The sequence below is a fragment of the Suncus etruscus genome, chromosome 18, assembly GCF_024139225.1.
Source record: "Suncus etruscus isolate mSunEtr1 chromosome 18, mSunEtr1.pri.cur, whole genome shotgun sequence".
Taxonomy (NCBI): domain Eukaryota; kingdom Metazoa; phylum Chordata; class Mammalia; order Eulipotyphla; family Soricidae; genus Suncus; species Suncus etruscus.
Genome location: NC_064865.1, coordinates 29,383,136 through 29,405,720, shown reverse-complemented (window position 1 = coordinate 29,405,720; position 22,585 = coordinate 29,383,136). Strand labels below are relative to the sequence as shown.

At 36.0% G+C, this 22,585-nt stretch overlaps 1 protein-coding gene across 1 annotated transcript in view; it reads right to left on the bottom strand.

Annotated features, from left to right (window-relative positions):
* Window positions 1-22,133, bottom strand: part of DNAH8 (dynein axonemal heavy chain 8) — a 406,635-nt gene extending 384,502 nt beyond the window's left edge. The window contains 5 exon segments of the mRNA XM_049765310.1: window positions 464-653; window positions 14,727-14,875; window positions 20,860-20,944; window positions 21,681-21,815; window positions 21,921-22,133. Of these exon segments, the coding sequence (XP_049621267.1) occupies window positions 464-653; window positions 14,727-14,875; window positions 20,860-20,944; window positions 21,681-21,815; window positions 21,921-22,022 (661 nt within the window). The 5' untranslated portion in view covers window positions 22,023-22,133.
* Window positions 22,134-22,585: the final 452 nt, after the last annotated feature.

Genomic DNA, 22,585 nt, shown 5'->3' with positions numbered 1-22,585 from the left:
GACTCTGTGGTGTGAGATATATCTCATTATTATTTTGATTTCTATCTCTCTGATGATTAATGATATCGAGCATTTGGGAGGGGCACACCGGGTGACGCTCAGGGGTTACTCCTGGCTATGTGCTCAGAAATCGCTCCTGGCTAGGAGGATCACATGGGACGCTGGGGATTGAACCAGTTCCATCCTGGATCTGCCGCATGCAAGGCAAACGCCTATTGCTGTGCACCAGCCCCTATATCAAGCATTTTTAATACCTTCTGTTATAAACTCAGTCATGATCAACTTTGTAACTGCATCTAATGGTGATTCCTTTAAAAATTTATTTTTTAAAAAAGACCTTTCAAAAATATATAACTTGCTTTTAAAAGAGACCTGTTAAGATAAAATTTCTCTAATGTTAATATTTAAGAACTGTTGACTTCCCTACTTTAATAATTTTCCAAATACTAAATTTTGTACTTACCATCCAAAAATGAAAGGTATCTATTGAAAGTATCAATAAAAATGAGTTTTTCAGATTCTCCTTGCTTGGATTGGTTTAAAGCACCCCAATTATTTGTTGCAAGAATAGCTGGTAGAAATATACTTGACAGCATGTTCTTAATTCCAACTAGGAGTCCATTTGAAGCATCCAAATTAGTAAATAGCACATCCTAAAAGAGGTTTTCAATAAAAATTATATAAAAAAATAGGTTTTCAAAATGTAATTATTTATAATTTCTTCAATTCAACTACTTTTAATTTAGTTTGTTTCTAGATTATGATTATTTTCTTTTAAAAATTCATAATTAAAGCACTATGATTTGTAGTTACTTATAGTTGAATTTTACATATACATGGTTCCAGCACCAATCCCATTTTCAGTGTGAACTTTCCTCCACCAATGTTCTCAAGTTCATTACCGAACCCAAAATTCAAAGCTTGCCATCTTCGGAAACACTATTTGTATTATTATTTAAAGCATTGTGACTTGCAAAGTTATTAATAGTTACCTTTTAGACATACAATGTTTTCAGCACCAAACCCACCACCAGTGTCAACCTCCCTCCACCAACATTACCAGAGTCCATCCCTACCACCACCACCGCCACCACCAACACCACCACCTGTCATCATAACAGGCCTGTTTTTAAATTTATTTATTAAAATTTGGGTATCATAATTTCATTGTTGTTGACTGTGTGGTTTGAATATTTAGCTCTGTTCTTTCTTAACACACCAATGCACCTGAGTCCCCTTAATTCCTGTCCCCCATTATTTCAAATCTGTATTACTCCTCCTCCACTCAATTTCTTTCCTTTTCACTATACTCTGAAACCAAGAGTGTGCTAGACAAAAATCACTCCCAGCAGGCTTAGAGAACCATATAAGATTCTAGGAATCGAACGTGGGTAGCTGGATACAAGCCAAATGCCTTACCCACTGTGCTATGGCTCAGGCCTTAAATTCAGTTATTTCTCATCTGTCTTTCTACTCTTCCCCTTTACTCTATTGTCATTTATCTATAAAATGGGATACAACTTAGTAATACAAAGTGATAAGCTACTGCCTACTTGCATAAACATGAGTAAATTAAAAAAATAGACAAAAAATACAGTATGTACTTTCCTTTATATTAAACTTCAGAACTTTGTTAAGATGATAAAACTTTGCTAGATGATAAAGCACATTCAATATTTCCTAAAGTTTAGCATGAGGGACTATCTTGCTGGAATGTGCATAAGAAAAAATTTTGGAGTGATTGAAACATTTTATATTTTCATAGTTTGTTATTTCTCAGTATATGCAAACTTGTAAAGATTTATATGAGTAAAAAAGGAGTTAAAATTTTTAAAAAGGAGTTGATTTTAATTTCTAAAAAATATTTGGTATTTGCTTATTTGTCATAATTATGCAGTAAGCATGTTCAAATATAAAAGGCATAATTGATTATACCTCATTTAATAAAAGAACTGAAAATAACCATCTAAATTATAATATGCAAAGGCAACAGTACATTTTATAAAAAAAAAAAAAAAAAGTAGCATATGGGCCCGGAGAGATAGCACAGCGGTGTTTGCCTTGCAAGCAGCAGATCCAGGACCAAAGGTGGTTGGTTCGAATCCCAGTGTCCCATATGGTCCCCCGTGCCTGCCAGGAGCTATTTCTGAGCAGACAGCCAGGAGTAACCCCTGAATACAAATAAACAAATGTATGTAAATCAACAACATTTTGTGCTCCACTAACATATTTGTTCAATCACTGCTTGAAGTATAATTTCTATATAGGGAAGAAGCTGTGGCCCTGAGCTACACAGCATGAAGGAAAAGAAACTGAGTCTACAACATATTCTCAAAGGAATGATGTCCATGAACAGAGATCAGAAGACTCTATCAGGAACCCAGCTCATAGAAATATGTTTTTCCTTTGTCTTTTGTTTTCCTCAAAGGTTTCTAACTCAGCTCTACAAAACCTTGGAATTTCCTTAGTTAAGAATGATAAATGATGTCTTTTGTTATCTTTTTTTGGTTTTGTTTTGTTTTGTTTTGGGGTCACACCCCAAGTGCTTAGGGGTTACTCCTGACTCCACACTCAGACATTGCTCCTGGCAGGCTCGGGGAACCATATGGGATGCCGGGTTTCGAATCACCGTCCTTCTGCATGCAAGGCAAACACCTTACCTCCATGCTTTCTCTCCAGTGCGTCTTTTGTTATCTTAATGTTTTGTCATTATATTAGCAACCTCAGGTTGGGAACTCTTAGCTAGTGAAACCAATCATCTAAATAGAATGTTGGAACTTTCAACCTCGCACTTGACCTTTAAGGAGGGGAGAGGGACTGATAAATATAGCCAGTGAGGTAGTCTATAGTGGTGAGTGGGGAATCAGGGACAACAGTGATGGGAAGGTCACACTGGTAGTAATTGGAATTCATACATTTAATACTTAAATCACTGTATTATGGACAACATGGTGAAACAGTAGTATAATTGAAAAATTAGGGGGGGAAATGTATTGAAGAAAATAAAGAGCCAATGACCAATAATTTAGTCAAGCTTGTAACTATAATGAAAGTTCCCTTAAAAACTTCAAAATGATAGGAGTTGAAAGTTCTAAAGTTCCTAGACACTTGGCTTCTCTCCTATATATTGTGTCCTATATTGTCTCTTTTACCTGGTTTGTTGGTGAGTTACAAAATTTCAAATAAACCAGTAATCTAGATAATACAATGTTTCTAAGTTCCTTAAGTTCTAGCAAGTCAAACTCAGAAAGGGTCAATAGGAAGCTCTTATTCATAGCCAGTGAGTCATAGCTTTATGACTGGGTTTATGACTGATATCTGAAGTGAGATGAATCCTTACCCTGTGAAATCTAATGCCATCTCAAGGTAGAGAGAACTGAACTAAATTCTTTAATAATCTGCTAGTGTCTAAAATTTTTCTATTAAAGTAAGGGATTACCTGCCCACTTTAATAAAACTACCCGTCTGGTCAGAAATTTACATAGGAAAAATGATCAGTCACAAGTAATCAGAAGTTTAGTAACCAAAAGCTCCTTATCCATAAGTGTGATATCTAAAATGAATGCAAGTTCAGAGCAATAGAGCAGCAGTAGGGCATTTGCCTTGCACACAGCTGACCCAGGATGGACCTGGGTCCTATCCCTGGCAACACATATGATCCCCAAGCCAGGGGCGATTTCTGAGCATGTAGCCAAAAATAATCCCTGAGCGTCACCAGTTGTGCCCCCCCAAAAAAGGACAAAAGTAAATAAAATAAATAAATACAAGTGACATGAAACTCCCAAACTAATGAATTAGGACTAAAATATTTGTCAGCTTGGAGGGGCCAAGATAGAGAGTAAATGAATAAGATACTTGACTTTTTCTACAGCCAACACTGGTTGGATCCACGTACCTCCTATGATCTCCAAAATCCACCACTAAGTAATCCTCAAGCACAGAGTTAGGAGTAATTCCTGACTACTGTTTTGGTGTGACCCCAAAAACAAACAAAAAAATTTGTTAACTTGGGGGCTAGAGATAGTGCAGTGGATAGGGTGCTTGCCTTATACGCCACTGATAATCCAGGATCAATCCTCAGTACCCAAAATGGTGCCCTGAGCCATTGCGGAAATAACCCCTGAGAACAAAGCAAAGAGTAACCCCTGAGTACCATCTGGTGTGGTGTCCCAAAAAATATAAATGAACTAGAGACACAGAACAGTGGGGGTAGGGTGCTTGCTTTGCAATGTGGCCAACCTGGATTCAATCTGTCACTCCACATGGCTCCCTGAGCCCTGCTAGGAGTGATTGGGAGTAAGCCATCAGTTAAACCAGGTTTGCACCCCCTCAAAAAAAGTTTTCAACTTAAGACAATAAAGATTGTTGCTCTACTGTGTGTGGCAATGGATTATAAGAATCTCTATTAAAATCAGAGAACATTTCTTGATTTGTGAGAAGATGCCAATAGTTTTCTCATGTCAACACAGAGATAAAGCTACATAACAATTTAGTAATAAAATAAAAATAGTTTTGACCTCACAGATCTCCTGGAGAGCTCTTGAGAGTCACATTGAAAACCCCTGGTGTGATATAGTGCTCATCTGTGATTGCATTTACATAATCATAACAATAATTGTTTAGCTAAGGAAAAATGATTAATAAATGTTTTTAAAAGAATGGAGAAATGAAAAATAAGGGATGGAGCTAGAGTGGTGTATTTAAAATAGAAGAGCTACATCCTCTTTCTCCATATAGAAAAGTCAGTAGATAGCATCTAAACTAGCTAACTAATCTTAACTAATGATGTCTATTCATTCATATTTAATGAATAAAATATGTAGAAAATATGAAAGTAAATGAAACTGTTGGAAGCTTGATGAGAAAACAGTCAGCTACAGTTACTGGGCCAGAGATAGTACAGAATATAAGGCATGTGGCTAGCACACAATTGACTTGGGTTCAGTCCCTGGCACTTTGTATGTTCTCCAATCCCTATCTAGAGTATCCCTGAATGTAGAGCCAGGAAGAATCCCTGACTGCCACCAATATGTCCCCCAAATAAACAAACAAAAACACAATGCTACATACAGCAATGATTTAAAAAAATCTACGTTATAAAAGAGATTGAGTTACAGGCACAGCAGGAGCCATAAATTCAGAGTGAGCCACTAATTCTGGCAGCCATCACTTAAAACATCCCAATGGGGCTAAACTTCCCCACAAATGTCCTTGTGGCACCCAAATCCTTCGCTAACAAGCTAACAACGTACTAAAAGCCAATAACCCAACTCAAAGAATAGTCCTATATGACCACAGTTAAAGGAACCTATACTTGACTTCACCAACAGGTTCAATATAGCAGAAATCAAGGCTTTTGAGCTAGGAGGAAGCTGCCAACAGGGACACCAGATAATCTCTCCCCCCATATCCCATAAGGTACCCACCTTGGCCTCTCATACTGAACACTCAGCAGGGTAGAGTGGCTACACCTACTATGTTAGGCAAGCAGACTATTAGTCCTTACTTTAATCAACACTCCCCAAAATATCCACAAAAGTGCAGTGGGAATAAAAAAAACCTAATTACAAAGTAGCAGTTGGATTGGGCCAAAAATCATATTCCTTGAATTAGCACAAGAGGCTGAAAGAATCACACAAGAACTCTAAATTAGAAGGAAATGTCTGAAAGGGAAAGAAGAGACCACCACCCACTAAATTTCCCTCAAAATTCTCCCTAGCAGTAGGAGGGACATTAATAGTGTATTGGGAAGAATCACCCCCCCCATACTATCACAGGCACCATGGAAAACCAGTACAGAACCTAATCACAGGAGGTAGATGAAGATAGCAGTCCTGAAATCTCAACAAAGAATATCCACCAAACATAATCTCTCTGAAAAAGAATTCAGAGATGAGCAAAACAAACAAACAAAAAAAACAGTAAAACATAAGAGGATATGAGTATAAATGAGAAAACTAAAAGGAGAATTTTTTTAATTTGGTAGTGAAATGAAAATCTCACTGAAAAACTTCAACACTAGCCTAATAGCTGCTGAGGACAGAATCAGTGATTTCCAAGATGAAATGCACAAAAGCAACAGAAGAAGATGGAAATAAATGATAAAAATAAATAAACAGTAGGCAAGAGAACCTTGGGATGAATCCTAAGGGAACACTTAAGTCACAGAGGGACAAGAAAGCAATGTCAATAAAGTAGTGAAAATCAAATACATCATTGTTGAAAAGTTCCCAAAGCTGGAGAGTATAGGCATCCAGATTCAGGAAACTCAAAGGATTTTGCTAAAAGAGACCCAAATAAAGACTCAAGACATATCCTAGTCAAAACAATGACAGAGTCCCTAGAAAGAATGCCTCTCCCAGAATGCCTCTCCAGTACAGCAGTAAAGGAAAGACTTAAGCAAAAAACTTATTTGACTAGAAAACCTTCAATCAGAAGAATGCAAGTCAAGATTGGCCTTGCAATTATTAGAAGAGAATGGGCTTGTTTCCAAAATTCTTGGACTTGTATCATCTTAATACTGAAGATTTATGCTTGTTTGGACATGCCTTTGATCCCAGGTTCCTTAAACATGGTTCCATTCCAATGGGGGATCCACGGCATCTTGCTTGTGAGTCCACATTCCCTCATCTTGGAGACCAGGTGGTGGCGCTAAGCAAACAAAAGTGGTGCCAAGCAAACATGGTAACTTAATGGGGAAAAATTTAAAGCCTTTCCTCTAAGATTTGGCACAAAACAAGGTATTTGCCCACTCTCACTACTTCTATTCATTATAGCTTAATATACTTTCCATAGCAAACAGGCAAGCAAAAGATATCAAGGCATCCAGATAGTAAAGGAAGAAGTCATGCTATCACTGTTTTCAAGTGACATGATACAATATTTAGAAAATCCTAAAATTCTACCAAAAAGCTCCTAAGAAAAATATATTTGTATAGTAAAACTATACAAACTACAAAACTGCAAAATTAATACAAACTACAAAATTAATACGTCAAAATACATGACTTTTCTATGTACAAATAATGAAAGAGAAGTTATTTTTTAAAAAAAGCTAATCCCATTCACAACTGTGCCTCAGAAAATTAAGTATCTTGGAGTCAACCTAACTAAAGAGGTGAGCTGAAAGAACTACACAAAGAAAACTACAAAACACTGCTTCAAAAAATAAGAGGTACAAGGAAATAGAAACACATACCCTACTCATGGATTGAGAGGATTAGCATCCTTAAAATGGCAATATTGAAGCTGGAGTAATAGCACAGCAGGTAGGGTGTTTGCCTTGCATGTAGAACCCAGGTTCAATCCCCAGCATCCCATATGGTCCCCAGAGCCAGATTGCCAGGAGTGATTTCTTTTTTTTTTTTTTTTTTTTTTACCCCTCCCCGCCAGGAGTGATTTCTAAGTGCAGAGTGAGTAGTAACATCTGAGAGCTACCGGATATGTCCCCCAAATCAAAGAAATAATAATAATAATAAATTAAATTAAATGACAATACTTCCAGAGCATTGTACAAAGGTAATGCAACCCCTATAAGGATGCCCATTACAAATTTTTTGTTTGTTTTGTTTTGTGTTTTTGGTCACACCCGGCAGTGCTCAGGAGTTACTCCTGGCTCTATGCTCAGAAATTGCTCCTGGAAGGCTCAGGGGACCATATGGGATGCCGGGATTCGAACCACCGACTTTCTGATTGCAAGGCCTTAACTCCATGCTACCTCTCCAGCCCCACCCATTACAATTTTTACATTCCTAAAACTCATATGAAACAATAAAACTCCAGTAATAGTTGAAGAAATCCTTGAGGAGAGGGAAATGGAAGGTATCACTTTCTCAACCTCAAACTGTATTATAAAGCTGAGTCATTAAAACAGCATGGTATAATGTACATCATGAGTATATACATACATATATATATATGTAACGTTTTGAAATACAATCCATGGTTCCCAACAGATCTAAAAAATTGGAATAAGATCTGTAAAAATACCCAGAAAGCACATAAGAGAGACAAGCTAATGCCTCATTGGCTTTTTAACTCATTGGCCACCATAGCTTACGTCTTGGAGCAACTAAGATAGACCCTGAAAGAACTAGCTGATAATAGTGATGACTACTCTGAGGTCTAGGAAGAAGCCCCTGTGGAGACTGCCACTGTGGTGCTGGAACAGAGACCACACCACCTTATTCCTCCACTCTTAAGTCATTCATACCCCTCAGCAGTAGATCCTGTAGATCCTGAGGAATCATATATGTTAACTGCATTTGGTTCAGAACGCTGACCAGCATTTGGTGGTCAAGTACCTCACCCACAACCACGGACAGCGTAGATTCTAAGATAATGGCTCTGTGTCAAGCATATCTGTCACTAGAAAGTGACTTTGATTCTGGTAATATGCATGCCAGAAGGTTTCATAAGCTGGGAAAGTACAGCAGTCAATGCTAATATGGAAGGGGTGGGGACACTGCTGCCAGGACTGCCCTCTCCAGCCATGTTGCCTAAGGCTGGTCTCTAGAACTGTTAGATTAAAAAGACTTTTTTTTTTCACCCTACCTCTTTCCACCTCACACACACAGAAAAAAGATTTGCTTTTACAGTGCCAGCTATTAAAGCTTCAACAGATACAAACAGTATCATTTATCATATGGGGTTTGCTGAAAGCTACTGAAATCTGTGAATATATGATATGGAACCCAAAGTTAGGGGCCACCATTGTGCTGGCTCTTGCTGTTATCTCAGTGACTCCTAATTCTCAGACCATTTCAATTAACAATCCCTGTCTGAACACATGAACCAGAATATCTGGGTAGAGATGGCCAAGGTTTTTTGTTAATGTGTCTCACTTTTGTTTATCTCCAGAGCTTAGGGTGAATCAATTAGGTCTTACCTAATACCTATATGAAAGGCCCCAGAAACTATAAGGATGAGACACCCATTTTCTCTATTGATAACACTGCTGTTAAAGTAGCTCCTAAAATTGGAGAAAACCTACGTATAAGCTACCGTTAATACTATAATTTTTCCACTCCCTACAAAGGTACAAGTTTCTATGTACCCAAATTCATAATTGTATTGGCTCTTATTGTAAAAGGTTATTTAAAAGCAAAATGGAATGTGGTAAAGTTTTAAAATATATCTTTTAGCTGTGGACACATTCCTTTTCCTCCTCGGTGGTTTTTAATCTGTGGACAAGTAACATCTAATTAAATCTCTGCTAATCTTTCAGGTGACATATGCTATTGCCTCACCTGGATAGCTGTTTCACTACCTTCCCCAAGGTACCTGCAATCATGCAGAGCTCTGTTTGTAGTACTCAAGTACATAAGAAAGAAAGAAAGAAAGAAAGAAAGAAAAGAAAGAAGAAAAAGAAAGAAAGAAAGAAAGAAGAAAGAAAGAAAGAAAGAAAGAAAGAAAGAAAGAAAGAAAGAGAAGAAAGAAAGAAAGAAAGAAAGAAAGAAAAAGAAAAGAAAGAAAGAAGAAAGAAAGAAAGAAAAGAAAGAAAGAAAGAAAGAAGAAAGAAAGAAAGAAAGAAAGAAGAAAGAAAGAAAAAAGAAAGAAAGAAAGAAGAAAAAGAAAGAAAGAAAGAAAGAAAAGAAAGAAAGAAAGAAAAGAAAGAAAGAAAGAAAGAAAGAAAGAAAGAAAAAAGAAAGAAAGAAAGAAAGAAAGAAAGAAAGAAAGAAAAAAGAAAGAAGAAAAGAAAGAAAGAAGAAAGAAAGAAAGAAAGAAAGAAAGAAAGAAAGAAAGAAGAAAAGAAAAAAGAAGAAAGAAAGAAAGAAAGAAAGAAAGAGAAAGAAAGAAGGAAAGAAAGAGACAGCGAAAAAGAAAGAAAGAAAGAATGAAAGAAAGAAAGAGAAAAGAAAGAAAGAAAAAGAAAGAAAGAAGAAAGAAATATAGAAAGAAAGAGAAAGAAGAAAGAAAGAAAGAAAGAAAGAAAGAGAAAAAGAAAAAGAAGAAAGAAAGAAAGAGAAGAAAGAAAGAAAGAAAGAAAGAAAGAGAAAAAGAAAGAAAGAAAGAAAGAAGAAGAAAGAGAAAGAAAGAAAGAAGAAAGAAAGAAAAGAAAGAAAGAAAAAGAAAGAAAAAGAAAGAAGAAAGAAAGAAAAAAGAAAAAGAAAAAGAAAGAAAGAAAGAAAGAAAAAAAGAAAGAAGAAAGAAAGAAAGAAAGAAAGAAAGAAAGAAAGAAAGAAAGAAAGAAGGAGAGAGAGAGAGAGAGAAGAGAAAAGAAAGAAAGAAAGAAAGAAAGAAAGAAGAAGAAAGAAAGAAAGAAAGAAAGAAAGAGAAGAGGAGAGAAAGAAAGAAAGAAAAGAAAGAAAGAAAGAAAGAAGAAAGAAAGAAAGAAAGAAAGAAAGAAAGAAAGAAAGAAAGAAAGAAAAAGAAAAGAAAGAAAGAAAGAAAGAAAGAAAGAAAGAAAGAAAGAAAGAAAAAAGAAAGAAAGAAAGAAAGAAAGAAAGAAAAAAAAAAAAAAAAAAGAAAGAAAAAACAAAAAAGAAATATATGCTGCTTCAACTTGTCTGGTTTTAGTCTAACAAGCAAAAATACAGAGTATCAGAGAGTTAGCTAAGGATGTGAAAGTTGACAAAGGCTCTTGGTTTTGCTAAACTGGATAACCAGTTGATTGCCTGACTTTTCCTGGGCACTACAGGTATTTCTATTAGGACTTTTAAGCATAATGATGATTTTATTTTCTCATAAAACTTCAGTTGCCCTACAGCAACATTATCCTCACCTTACTATGCTCACTAAAAATGATGTTTTGCTACAACATAAAGAGATATATAATTAATGTATGTTTTGATGTCAGAAACTCAAAGCCCATGCTACAACTCCTTTCTGACCATCTGTCTGCTGCTCCACCACTCCAGGGGATCTAACTATAAGGTCTCACTTCCAGTACAGCAAGAACACTAGAATCAATAAGGAAAACACACAGAAACCCACCAAAGTCAATGAACAAAAACAATATGACCAAAGATACAAATACCAACCAGCTTGGTAAAGACACTCAGACAATATCTTTAGTGACACCATGATTAAGATGATCATTGAACTTAAAGAAATGATAGCACAGACAGTGAGCAAAGCACAAGAAAGTATAAAAGTAGAAATGAGAAAACTACAACTAGAAATGACAGAAATGAAGACCACAGGAGGCGATATAAAAAAAAAAACTCAAGAGAAGCTCTGACCAGCAGAATAGAGGCAGCTGAGCAAAAGACCAAGGAGATCCAAGGTGAGAAGAAAACCATGGGAAAGAGCAGAAGGTGAAAATAGTATGAAAAGAAAGAAAACAGCAAATCAAAACACTGTGGGATGAGTTCAAGAAGAACAATTTAAGAACCAATAGTGTCCCTGTACAGAAAGAAGGAAACCGTGATAAAGAAACAATAGTTAAAGAAGTCATTGATAAGAATTTCCTACAGTTGAGGAATATATATGTACCAAGACCCGAAAGGCCCAAAGAAAACAGACTCAGTAAAATTAGATCCAGTGAGCAAAACTCCATATTAAATTAGTACATTAATTATTAAAATTATATCCAGTGAGCAAAACATATCAAACTTAAAATGAAAAAAAATAAAGAATATTGAAAGGAGCAAGACCAAAAAGTGGAACTTAAACACAAAAGAGATCTTAGAAGGTGTACAGCAGATCTATCAAAAAAAATTCTATGAGCCAGTAGAGCATGAAAGGATAGAGTATATAATCTCAATGAAATGAACTTACTAAGAATACATTACTCAGCTAGATTTTTTTACCCTGAATTATCTTCAGGTTTGAATAATGATACAGAGCTTTATGGGCAGACAACAGCTTAGGAAATTCACAGCCTTGAAATCAGTTTACAATTCATTAATAGAACTTTTAAGAAATAAGAGAAACTTCCCAACATGTGGCATTGAGTATGGCACTCACTCAACATATGGCATATGCCTATCCTGCTCAATTAGAAAAGTTAAAAACATAGGAATCCCTCTGGCTCCACTCTTTGTGGGAGGGAGGGAGCATTGGTGGTGGGAAGGTGACTTTGGTGATATGGTGTGTTCTGTTTATGACTGAAACCCAGCTACAATCATGCTTGTAATTATGGTGCTTAAATAAAGATTTTATATAAGGGCCGGGCGGTGGCACTAAAGGTAAGGTGCGCCTGCCTTGCCTGCGCTAGCCTTGGACGGACTGCGGTTCGATCCCCCGGTGTCCCATATGGTCCCCCAAGCCAGGAGCAACTTCTGAGCGCATAGCCAGGAGTAACTCCTGAGCGTTACCGGGTGTGGCCCAAAAACCAAAAACCAAAAAAAAAAAAAAAAAGATTTTATATAAAAAAGATAAAGACATTAAAAATAAAACTGAGAACTGCAAGGTTGGCCCCCAAACTGACAAACACACTTTTCAGCCAAGCAATATGCCAACTATCATATGAACTTCTATTGAAGCCCTTAAAAAAAAATAGGAAACCATCATCACAAATCAACATTTTTAACTTTTTCCTTTACTTCACTTTTTTTGAGGGGGGTCACACTCAGCAGTGCTCAGGGGTTACTCCTGGCTCTACGCTCAGAAATCAATCCTGGCAGGCTCAGGGGGACCATATGGGATGCCAGGATTTGAACCACCGTCCTTCTGCATGCAAGGCAAATGCCCTTACATGCTATCTCTCTGGCCCCACCTTTACTTCACTTTAAATTTTTCTTTTACTTTTACTTTACTTTTTTCTTCTTAACAAAAAAAAATGAAAAATAAAACATATAAAAAAAAAAAACAGCAAAACACTACTTAAAGAAAAGAGGACACAAGGAAATGGAAGAATATCCTCTGCTCACTGATTGGGAAGATTAACGTTGTCAAAATGGCAATACTCCCAGAAGCATTATACAGCATTAATGCAATCTCTACAGAATAACAGTGACAATTTTCAGATAAACAGATAACAGAGGTTAAACCTAATTAGTCTGAAACTCAATTTGGTTTCAAATACAGAAAGTGATCAAGAGCAAGACAAAAACACTCTCTAAAAGCAAACAGAGAAGTTTGTAACTTTCAAGAGAGACCCCAAAAGGTTCTCAGTAGATTTCACCAACCAGGAGAAAGTGGGGTGATATATTCAACAAGTTAGAAAGAAAAAAACAAAAACAAATACAGAGCTAGAGTGATAGTACAGTGGATAGAATGTTTGCATTACATGTAGCTAATCTGAGTTTGATCCCCAACTAAATATGGACCCAAGCCATGCCAGGAATGAACCCCAGTCATAGAACCAGGAGTGAGGGTGTATTCTTATGTGTGACTCAAGAATTTAAAAATAATTTTAAGAATATAGACTACTTGATACTTGTGGAATATAGACCTATTTTAAACATGTTTGTACTTTAAGATAAAGCAAGGAATTAAAAAGTACCCAATAGAACTAAAACCCTTAGCTACTTTCAATAGAATTGTTAACTGGGGGGGGGGGGGGGGGAGAGAGATAGCAACGAGGTAAAGCATTTGCCTTTCATGCAGAAGGTCATTGGTTCGAATCCTGACGTCCCATATGGTCCCCCGAGCCTGCCAGGAGCAATTTCTGAGTATGGAGCCAGGAGTAACTCCTGAGTACTGCCGGGTGTGACCCAAAAACCAAAAAAAAAAAAAAAAAGAATTGTTAACTGGGTATAGAATACAAAGGGGGATTTAAGAGGTTAAGAAGGAATTGTGGGATAACATTGGAGGGATATTGGCACTGGTAATGGGCATGGTGCATATCAGCAATGCAAGTATAAAACAATTTTGTCAAGGATACTATAAATCATAATTCTTCAATAAAAATAACTTTCTTTTTCAGAACATAAAGCATAGGACATTCTCAATGCAAAAATTTTATGTTATGAAGCCAGTTTTCTGAAACTTGCCAGATGAAATTCCTGAGCACATTCATGAGTAAGCCCTGAGTAAGGTGTAGCACCCAAAACAAAAATAAGACACAGATGATAGGTCACTAGAATGTCTTAGCAAATTTAAAATGACAGAAATCATACCGTGTATCTTTTCCAAAACTAAAATCAGTAACAGGAATAATTCTGAAAAGCTTATAAATATGTGAAAAGTAAACATCTTAATTCTCAAAAATAAAATAAATGGACAGAAAACTTTAAAATACTTTTGGGGGGATGACCAGAAAGATAATACTGAAGTTAAGGTTCCTGCTTGCATGTATCCACTCCTGTTTGGTCCCCAGCATGTCCAATGGTCTCCTATTACAGACTGAGGTGAATCCAAGAGACAGGAATAGTCCCTGAGAAACTATGGGTGTGGTCCAAAAACAAATACATATAATTTGGGAGTATACTTACAGGTATTTACATAGCTATTTCCCAGTGACTTGGGGTCTAGGGGAAATGGTAGAATGCAGGTCACATGTACAGTTACAACTGAATAAAATTTAGGGCTCTAACCTTTAGTATTATTATTAGATTTATAATGCATTATATATTTCTGTGATATGATATATTATGAGTCAATAAAACGTATATTTCTATGAGTGTAGTTTTTATATATCTCTCCTTTTCACTTCCCCCACACATGCACCAAAACATAAGACAAGGGGTTTATGTGAAGTAAGAGAGGTATTAATAATTTTGATAATCATTTTGCAATATGTTCACAATTAGCATGCTTTAAACATACCTAATGTTGGATGTTAATAATAGCTCAAGGAAACTAAAAATGTTCAATAACTATAATAAATTTTAACATACCTCATAAATATTTTTAACAGTTATAGGAATATCATTGTGACAGCGAACAAAAAATACACAAGTTCCTTTTATTGACTCTGGTGCACTATCTATATACAGTCGCATCATTCTTGCTCCTTTGCTCACTCCAGGAATAGTTCGGCCACATTCTGAAAATAATCAAAAACAACACACTATAAAATACCTTATCAAAAAAGTTAGATTGTTGTGATTTTATATAATTTTTCTTTTTTGTTTGTTTTGTTTTTGGGCCACACCCAACTGCACCAAGGAATCACTCCTTGCAGGCTCAGAGACCATATGAGATGCTAGGATTGAATCCAGAAAGCACCCTTACCCACTGTGCTATTGCTCTGATTCCTATAGATTTGTTTCTTGCCTTACTTTATTCAAAGAAAATTTCAACATGATCGTGAACAAATATAGTTAACCAAAATGATGCCAATAATTATAATTCTTATGCAGTTTTGCTCCCTTTGGCCTGATTTCAGACAGGACCTTTCACCAATTGTTACACCTCACCCCAGATCCTTTATATACCTAAAATTTTCAAATCCCACATAAAAAGACAGGATTTTCACTGATTCCTTAAAGATTTAGTCTCCAATTAAATATATTTATGACACCCAACTTATTCCTTCCTTGAACTAATTTCAATAACAACTAAACACTTAATTATAAATATTTAATGTTTTTAAAATTCTTTTTTAAGAGATCTGAGAGATAGTATATGGGTTAAGGGGCTTGCATGACATGTGGTCAACCCTGGTTCTATCTACAGAACCCACATACAATCCCCAGAGGACCACCAGGAGTTATCCTTGAGCACAGAGCCAGGAACAAATCCTGAGCACTGATGAGTGTGGCTCCAAAATTCCCAGCCCCAAATAACACTATTAATAAACAAGAATTTGGCTTATTACAATATCAATATGCAAAAAAACCATATTTCCTATTTATAAGTCGCTTAACATATTGTTTTTAAATATCTTTAAATCCCCTCATAAAACCATAAGAAATTTTGTCTGCCCAGGTCTTTCTTCCTTTAGGCATGGATGTTTCTTCCTGTTCTTTAATTTAGAAGGACACCAGCCTGAGAGTCCTGCAGGATGAATGCAAGAAAACTAGACTAAATGGAATCTTGACATGAGCATAAATCTTGGAGCCATATAATGATACAAGAGGATTAAAGTGATGTCAAGTTAAGATAAATTCTAGGAAATATTCTCCTCCTGTCTTTCCCAAGGACTGATCATTCAGATGGTTCCAAATTTTGTTAATGACCCATATATTTCTTTTTTTGCTAGTAGAATCTAGAGTCTATTTTTCTTGTAGGAAAGACACCTGAAGCATGGTTTGTAGGCAATATGCTCAAATGGAGGCTAGTAGAGTTTTACCTACAGTTTATATCCTCCCCCTTTTTCTTGATTAGAGAATCTGAATTTATCACATTCAACAATGGATAAATTCCCATAACTGTACCTGCTTTCTTTTTTTTATAATATCTTTATTTAAGCACCATAGTTTCAAACATGTTCATAGTTGGGCTTCATTTATAAAATATACATGCTTTCTCAGTTTTCTATTCCCTAAGTCGTCATATGCACAGTTTGGGCCTAAAACCCATAAAAATTAAATAATCTAAAATTGTTCTTTCCTGAGCAAAGGTTAAGATATGTCTAGGTCTTTTTCCAAAGTGCTTTGAATCTGAATTGATAACTCAAGCATTTAGTAATCAAGTAGGGAAAACAGATACAAATGATAGCATGTCAATGTTATAGAAAGACAATAAATTTCTGGGTATTTGAGCCTGAGACACTGCCTACACCTTGTTCTTTTTTAAAAAAAATATCTTTATTTAAGGAACCAGAGAGATAGCACAGAGGAAAGATGTTTGCCTTCCATGCAGCCAATCCACAATGGACTGTGGTTTGAATCCTGGCATCCCATATGGCCCTTCATGCCTGCCAGGGGTGATTTCTGAGTGCAGAGCAGGGAGTGATTCCTGAGAGTCATTGGGTGTGACCCCCCCCAAAAAAATATCTAAGCACCATAATTACAAACATGTTTGTAATTTTTTTTAGTTTTTTTCTAGTTTGTGGTTGGTTTTTAGTTATAAAAAAGAACACCCCCCCCCACATCTCCAGTGCAACATTCCCACCACCAATGCCCACCAACTTCCTCCCTCCCCCACTCCTTGCCTGTATTCAAGACAGGCATTCTATTTCTCTCACTCACTATCATTGTCATGATAGTTGCCAGCTACACCTTGTTCTGAGAGAAGAAAAGACCTTGGATATGTTGAGACAACTGTTAGGAATTATTTTATTTATAGCTAAACCTATTCCTGGCTGATAGAGTTGAACGAAATAGGAAAGTAGGGCACCTTTGGCAATGAATTTCAAGAAGTCATATAACTCAAATGTGATCTGAAAGGGAGTTTCTGCCTGTGCCAGATCCAAACAGAAGATGCTAGCCTAAACTCAAAGGGGAATGGATTTCTCAAAATCACAATTACAGGGGCTGGAGTGATAGCACAGTGGGTAGTGCATTTGCCTTGCACAAAGCCAACCCCAGTTTGATCCCCAGAGCAGGTTCCCCCAAGTCTTCTAGGACTGATTTCTGAGCTTAGATCCAGGAGTAAAGGAATAAGCCCTGAGTGCCAGTGGGTGTGTCCCAAATTTTAAAAAATCATAATATATCCTGAGATAATAATATTTTATGTTTAGTATAATAAACCTTACACTGTCAAGTGCATAAAAGCAAGTCAAGAATAAAATATATTACATGCTCAATTACAAATATTAATATAAATTTGTGTATTAGCACATGCATAAAAGATATATGGAAAATATATACTCCGACAGGTATATTATTTTTGTAGGCAGCAAAAATTATGCTTAAGAAATCATTCTTTTTTACTGAAAATTATCCTCCTGAGAATTTATTCTAAAATGTTTTCCTATTCTACACTGAATTAGTTCCAAAGATTTCCACTGAAGCATTGTTTAAAGGAGTAGAAAGATAAACAACATAGATACTAATACTAGAAGGTAAGTTTTTAAAGGAATACTTATTATAAAATGCTATGCAACTTAATAAAATGCTATGCAACTGCTTAAAATTTAATTGCAGGGAAATTTAGTAGGAAGGAAAAGAGGATAGTATAAAATGTTAATATAAAATAATTATAGTTTAATATATTATATACCATGGAATTTAATAGACTACAACACATAATAGAATTATAAAATGGACCCACTCTATATATCTCTAGCTCTACATATATTTTATATAGAACTACATATAATATAATAATTTGTGCGATTTTCTCTCTATCCCAAAGAAATTACAGCAGGATATTAATCAAGGAATGCTTATTCAATAAATGGGAATAAGATTTATTTGAGGAGTGAGTGATTCCCTTGAAGATACTTAGCCAGTCAGGATAGACAACTCAATATGAGGGCCAGAGGACACAGTGTTGCCATCCATTAGGGTTTATGCCCACTAGCATGCAGGACTCTGTGTAATGCCGAGGATAGAACACATGCAATCTATCCATGAACTATCATGCCAGCCCAAGACTTTTAATTCTTTAGGCTTTCTTTAAATAAGTTTTTTTTTCTTTGAAATGTATTTTGTTGTCTGTTTTCTGCTATTGTTTTACTTTCTTTCTTTCAAGTAATACTCACGGGATCCGAGGATTACTCCTGGCAATACTTGGCTAACTAGGTCAGTGTTCTAGCCAGATGATGCAACACAATGTTACTCTAGCCCAGAGTGCTGGGTGCCACCAGTTATACGCTGTAGTACTGGAGTAGACTATGTGATACTGGACCTCTAATTTAAGTCTTCATACATGCAAGGAACATCACAGATACCCCTGATGATGACTCTATATCCCCAATCCCAATAGTTGTAATTTTATTTTTTGAAGAAAATCTTTATGGAAGCACCATGATTAAAAGCATGATTGTAGTTTGGTTTCAGTCATAAACAGAACACTCCCCTTCACCAGTGCAACATTCCCATCACCAATAACTCCCCTCATTCCCCACCCCTACCTGTATTCAAGACAGGCATTCTACTTCTCTCATTCATTAACATTGTCATGCTAGTTGTTAGTGTACTTATTTCCCTAACTGCACTCACCACTCTTTGTGGTGAGCTTCATATCATGAGCCATTCCTTCTAGCCCTCATCTCTATTGTCCCTGGACATTGTTACAATAATGTTTTGAATTTTTCTTAAAAACCCATAGCTAAGTGAGACTGTTCTATATCTATCTCTCTCCCTCTGACTTATTTCACTCAGCATAACAGAATCCATGTTCATCAAAGTATAGGAAAATTTCATGACTTCATCTCTCCTGATGCCTGCATAATATTCCTAATAAAGTTATAAAAAACTGGACCACAAAACATTACCCCAGGAGAGGAAATGTGGAAGACAGAAAACCCATAGAGTGGAGCTTGTCACAAATTATGAAGTAACTATTTTTCAAACAAAAAAAAAGGTATATTTTAGTATTCAGTGAAAATGGAAGGACATAATTGAGTGCTATATTTAATAGTGCAAGACTGAAGTTTGAACAGTGTTGGGTGTGGTTTGAAACATTCTGGAATGACTCTATAGAAAAAAGAATGCAAGAAGTAATCCAAAAGAATGGCAGTCCTGGTTGGGTAGAGAGAAAAATGTTTTCTGAGAGATGCAAAAGAGCTCAGAAATGATAGTGATACATAAACACTATAAGGAACTTCTTTTGGGGGTTTTGGGTTTTGGGTTTTGGGTCACACAGGTGGTGCTCAGGGGTTACTCTTGGCTCTGTACTCAGAAATCGCTTCTGGCACACACACGGGGGACTATATGGGATGCCGGGATTCGAACCACCATTGGTCGTGGGTTGGCTGCTTGCAAGGCAAACACCCTACCGTTGTACTATCTCCCCTGCCCCAGGAACTTATTTTAAAGGGAATAATATTTTTGGAAGAATGGAAGCTAAGATTTTGGGTTCATTTACTATAAGATTTTAAAGGATCAATGAGGTGTTCGGGCCCAATCTAATAATTAGAAGGACAATAAAAGAACACTTGGCAGCAGTAAGTAGTATGAAATTCTGAGTAGAGCTCTGATAATAGGGATATTGATTTTCAGTCTATAATACTAGGCAAGCCTGACACAGGACTCTTGCCAAGGACAGCAGAGGAAGAAAGAGAGAAAAAAACTAATTGGAAGAACACATTGAAGGTAAAGTCCACAGAAACAGGAGACTAAGTGATCTATAAGTGATTCCTTATATACCTAGCTGTTTACACAAAGAGCAGCCTATTACAGTCTTCGTTGTTTTCAGGAATAATGTGAATATCAGGGGAAGCTACATAAGCCACATAAGCTTCATAAGACAGTTATAGCAGATACAAATGCTAATTCAGGACTTTAGGGAGCCAATGTTGAGTTTTCAAGTGGCTTCACACTATATTTAGTTATCTAAAAACATAGTACAAAAGACTCCACCTGTGTTTGGAGCATAAAACTAAATTGCAGTGAAAATACTGATGTTCTGGTGCCAGAGTGATAGTACAGTGGTAGGGTGTTTGCCTTGCACCCGGTCAACCCGGGTTTGAACCCCAGCATTCCATTTGGTCCTTAGAGCCTGCCAGGAGTGATTTTTGAGCACAGAGCCAGGAGTAACACTTGAGCACTGCCTGATGTAGCCCCAAAACCAAAATAATAAAAACAAAAATAAAAATAAATAATAAAATAATGAAAGAAAAAATGATGGTGCGAACGAGATGAGGGAAAAGGAACCATAAAATAATGGTGAAAGCATACTGACCCGTTGGAGGTGGAATGGTATAGAAGCACTGGAAGTATAAAACAATGACTTCAATATTATTTTTAAACTGTGAAGCATAATACAATTAATTTAAATAAATCAATAAATTCTAGCAAAGAACAGACATTCACCAGGAGAAAGTAATTAGGTCTATAAGAATTTTTTGTTAAGTCATTCAAGACATACTACAAAGTTCTAGTCTGTTTTTATAAATAGTGAATTGTCTAAGAGAAAAGATACCTTGAACTTTTAATAGTTATTAACTAGCTGCAAACACAGTTCACTAGTACTTACCAATGCTAGGTACATCTCCTTCTTGATATAAAATTTTCAAAGTCTTACAACCATCTTTCATGAAAAAATAAGTAAATGCATCCAGCTGTTAAATAAAAAAGAAAATAATAATCACTAAAATGTTGAGGGTACTAGAGTAAAATGAACTAAGTCCTGGGTTGGGCCATTTTTACATCCCTTCATCCTTATCACATTGTAGATTTAAGAGAATAACTGAGTATCAAAATGATTGTGCAAAATACACTGAGGTAGGTACATCATTGGTAAGGTTAGAATGTGGACTAACTAACTCCAAAATTAGCAAGGAATGGGGGGCTAGACAGGTAATATAGGGTGAAAGACAGTCATACAGTAAACCATATTTAATGCCTCCTTGCACTGCATATACTTCCCAAGAACCATCAAGGATCACTCCTAAACACAGAACCAAGAATACTACCTGAATACCTGTAGGTCTGGCCCAATCCCTCCCCCCCACCAATTACTAAGAAATAATAAGGAATATTTTTGCATATTTATTTAATATAATCTATTTTAAAATACAACTATACCAGCCTGTGCTTGTCTCTTCTTTTAACTTCTATAACTATTTTGTAATTTTAGTCCAATTCTAGTTATTAACTCTTCTATTTTTTCTTTCTCCGCCCCAAAGTAAATATAACTAGAAATAACTAACTATAATTATAGATTCTTTAGTCAGTAACACTCCGATGTTTTCTTTCTAAATGCTTTGCTGTCCATGACTTCTTTATTCCTTAAAGCATGCTATTCTTTAAACCAATCACTCCTCAAAAAACAATTTAATAATGAGTTAAACTTACAGATGGGCAATCCAAAATTAATTCTTCAACAGTTACAACATCTAGGCCAAGCGTCTCAGCTAGAACTTCAAATATGTATCTGTGTAAATTGTCAATTTTCATTTTCCGGTTTTCTCTTGCATCTCTGTATCTTGCCTGAAGAATGAAAATCATGAAAGGACTGTTATTGGTGAGAAAACATGCCAAGATATTTTATTTTAAATTATAGTGAGACACAAGAAAAATCTTAATTAGACAAACCTGTTTCTCTTTCAAAGTTTCCTGTACATTTGTAAGGCCGCTCACACTTCTGCGATACTTGGATGATCTATGGGATGACTGAGAAACCACTTCAGAAAGCATTGACTGAGCCAGTCTAGGAGTAGGGCGAGCTCGTACTTTAAAAGAGCTCAAGTCACCATCATCATTCTCTGAAATAACTAACTTTTCATCAGAAGGAAGGAGATTTAGATAATCACTAGCAGAAACTTTTTTGAAAGGAACAGTGCTACCTTCTTCAGAGAATTCTGTATAAGTGGGAACCTCTTCTCCTGAAAGATGAGTAATTTCTTCTTCCAAAAGTGGGATCTCTCCTTCCTGCCCAAGTGGACGATTATCTTCGGAAACGGAAGGGGCTGTCTCTTCTGAAGAGAGAGGAACTTCCTCCCGAGAAGATGTGTCTTCTTTACTCATGTTATCCGCTTAAATATCAGCCTATAATTATAAAATGTTTTTCTTTAAAACTGCACAATAAACTATATTTTACTATTAAATTATCCCTCCCCTTGAACTAGATAAGTAGCAAAATATTTTTTTCTTCCTTACTATGTTATTTAAGGAAGCTAAATCTACAGTGCTAGAAAAATATTTTTTTTATTTTTGTGGGGGACTGATTGAGTTACTGTGATGTGCTATAATAATTACTT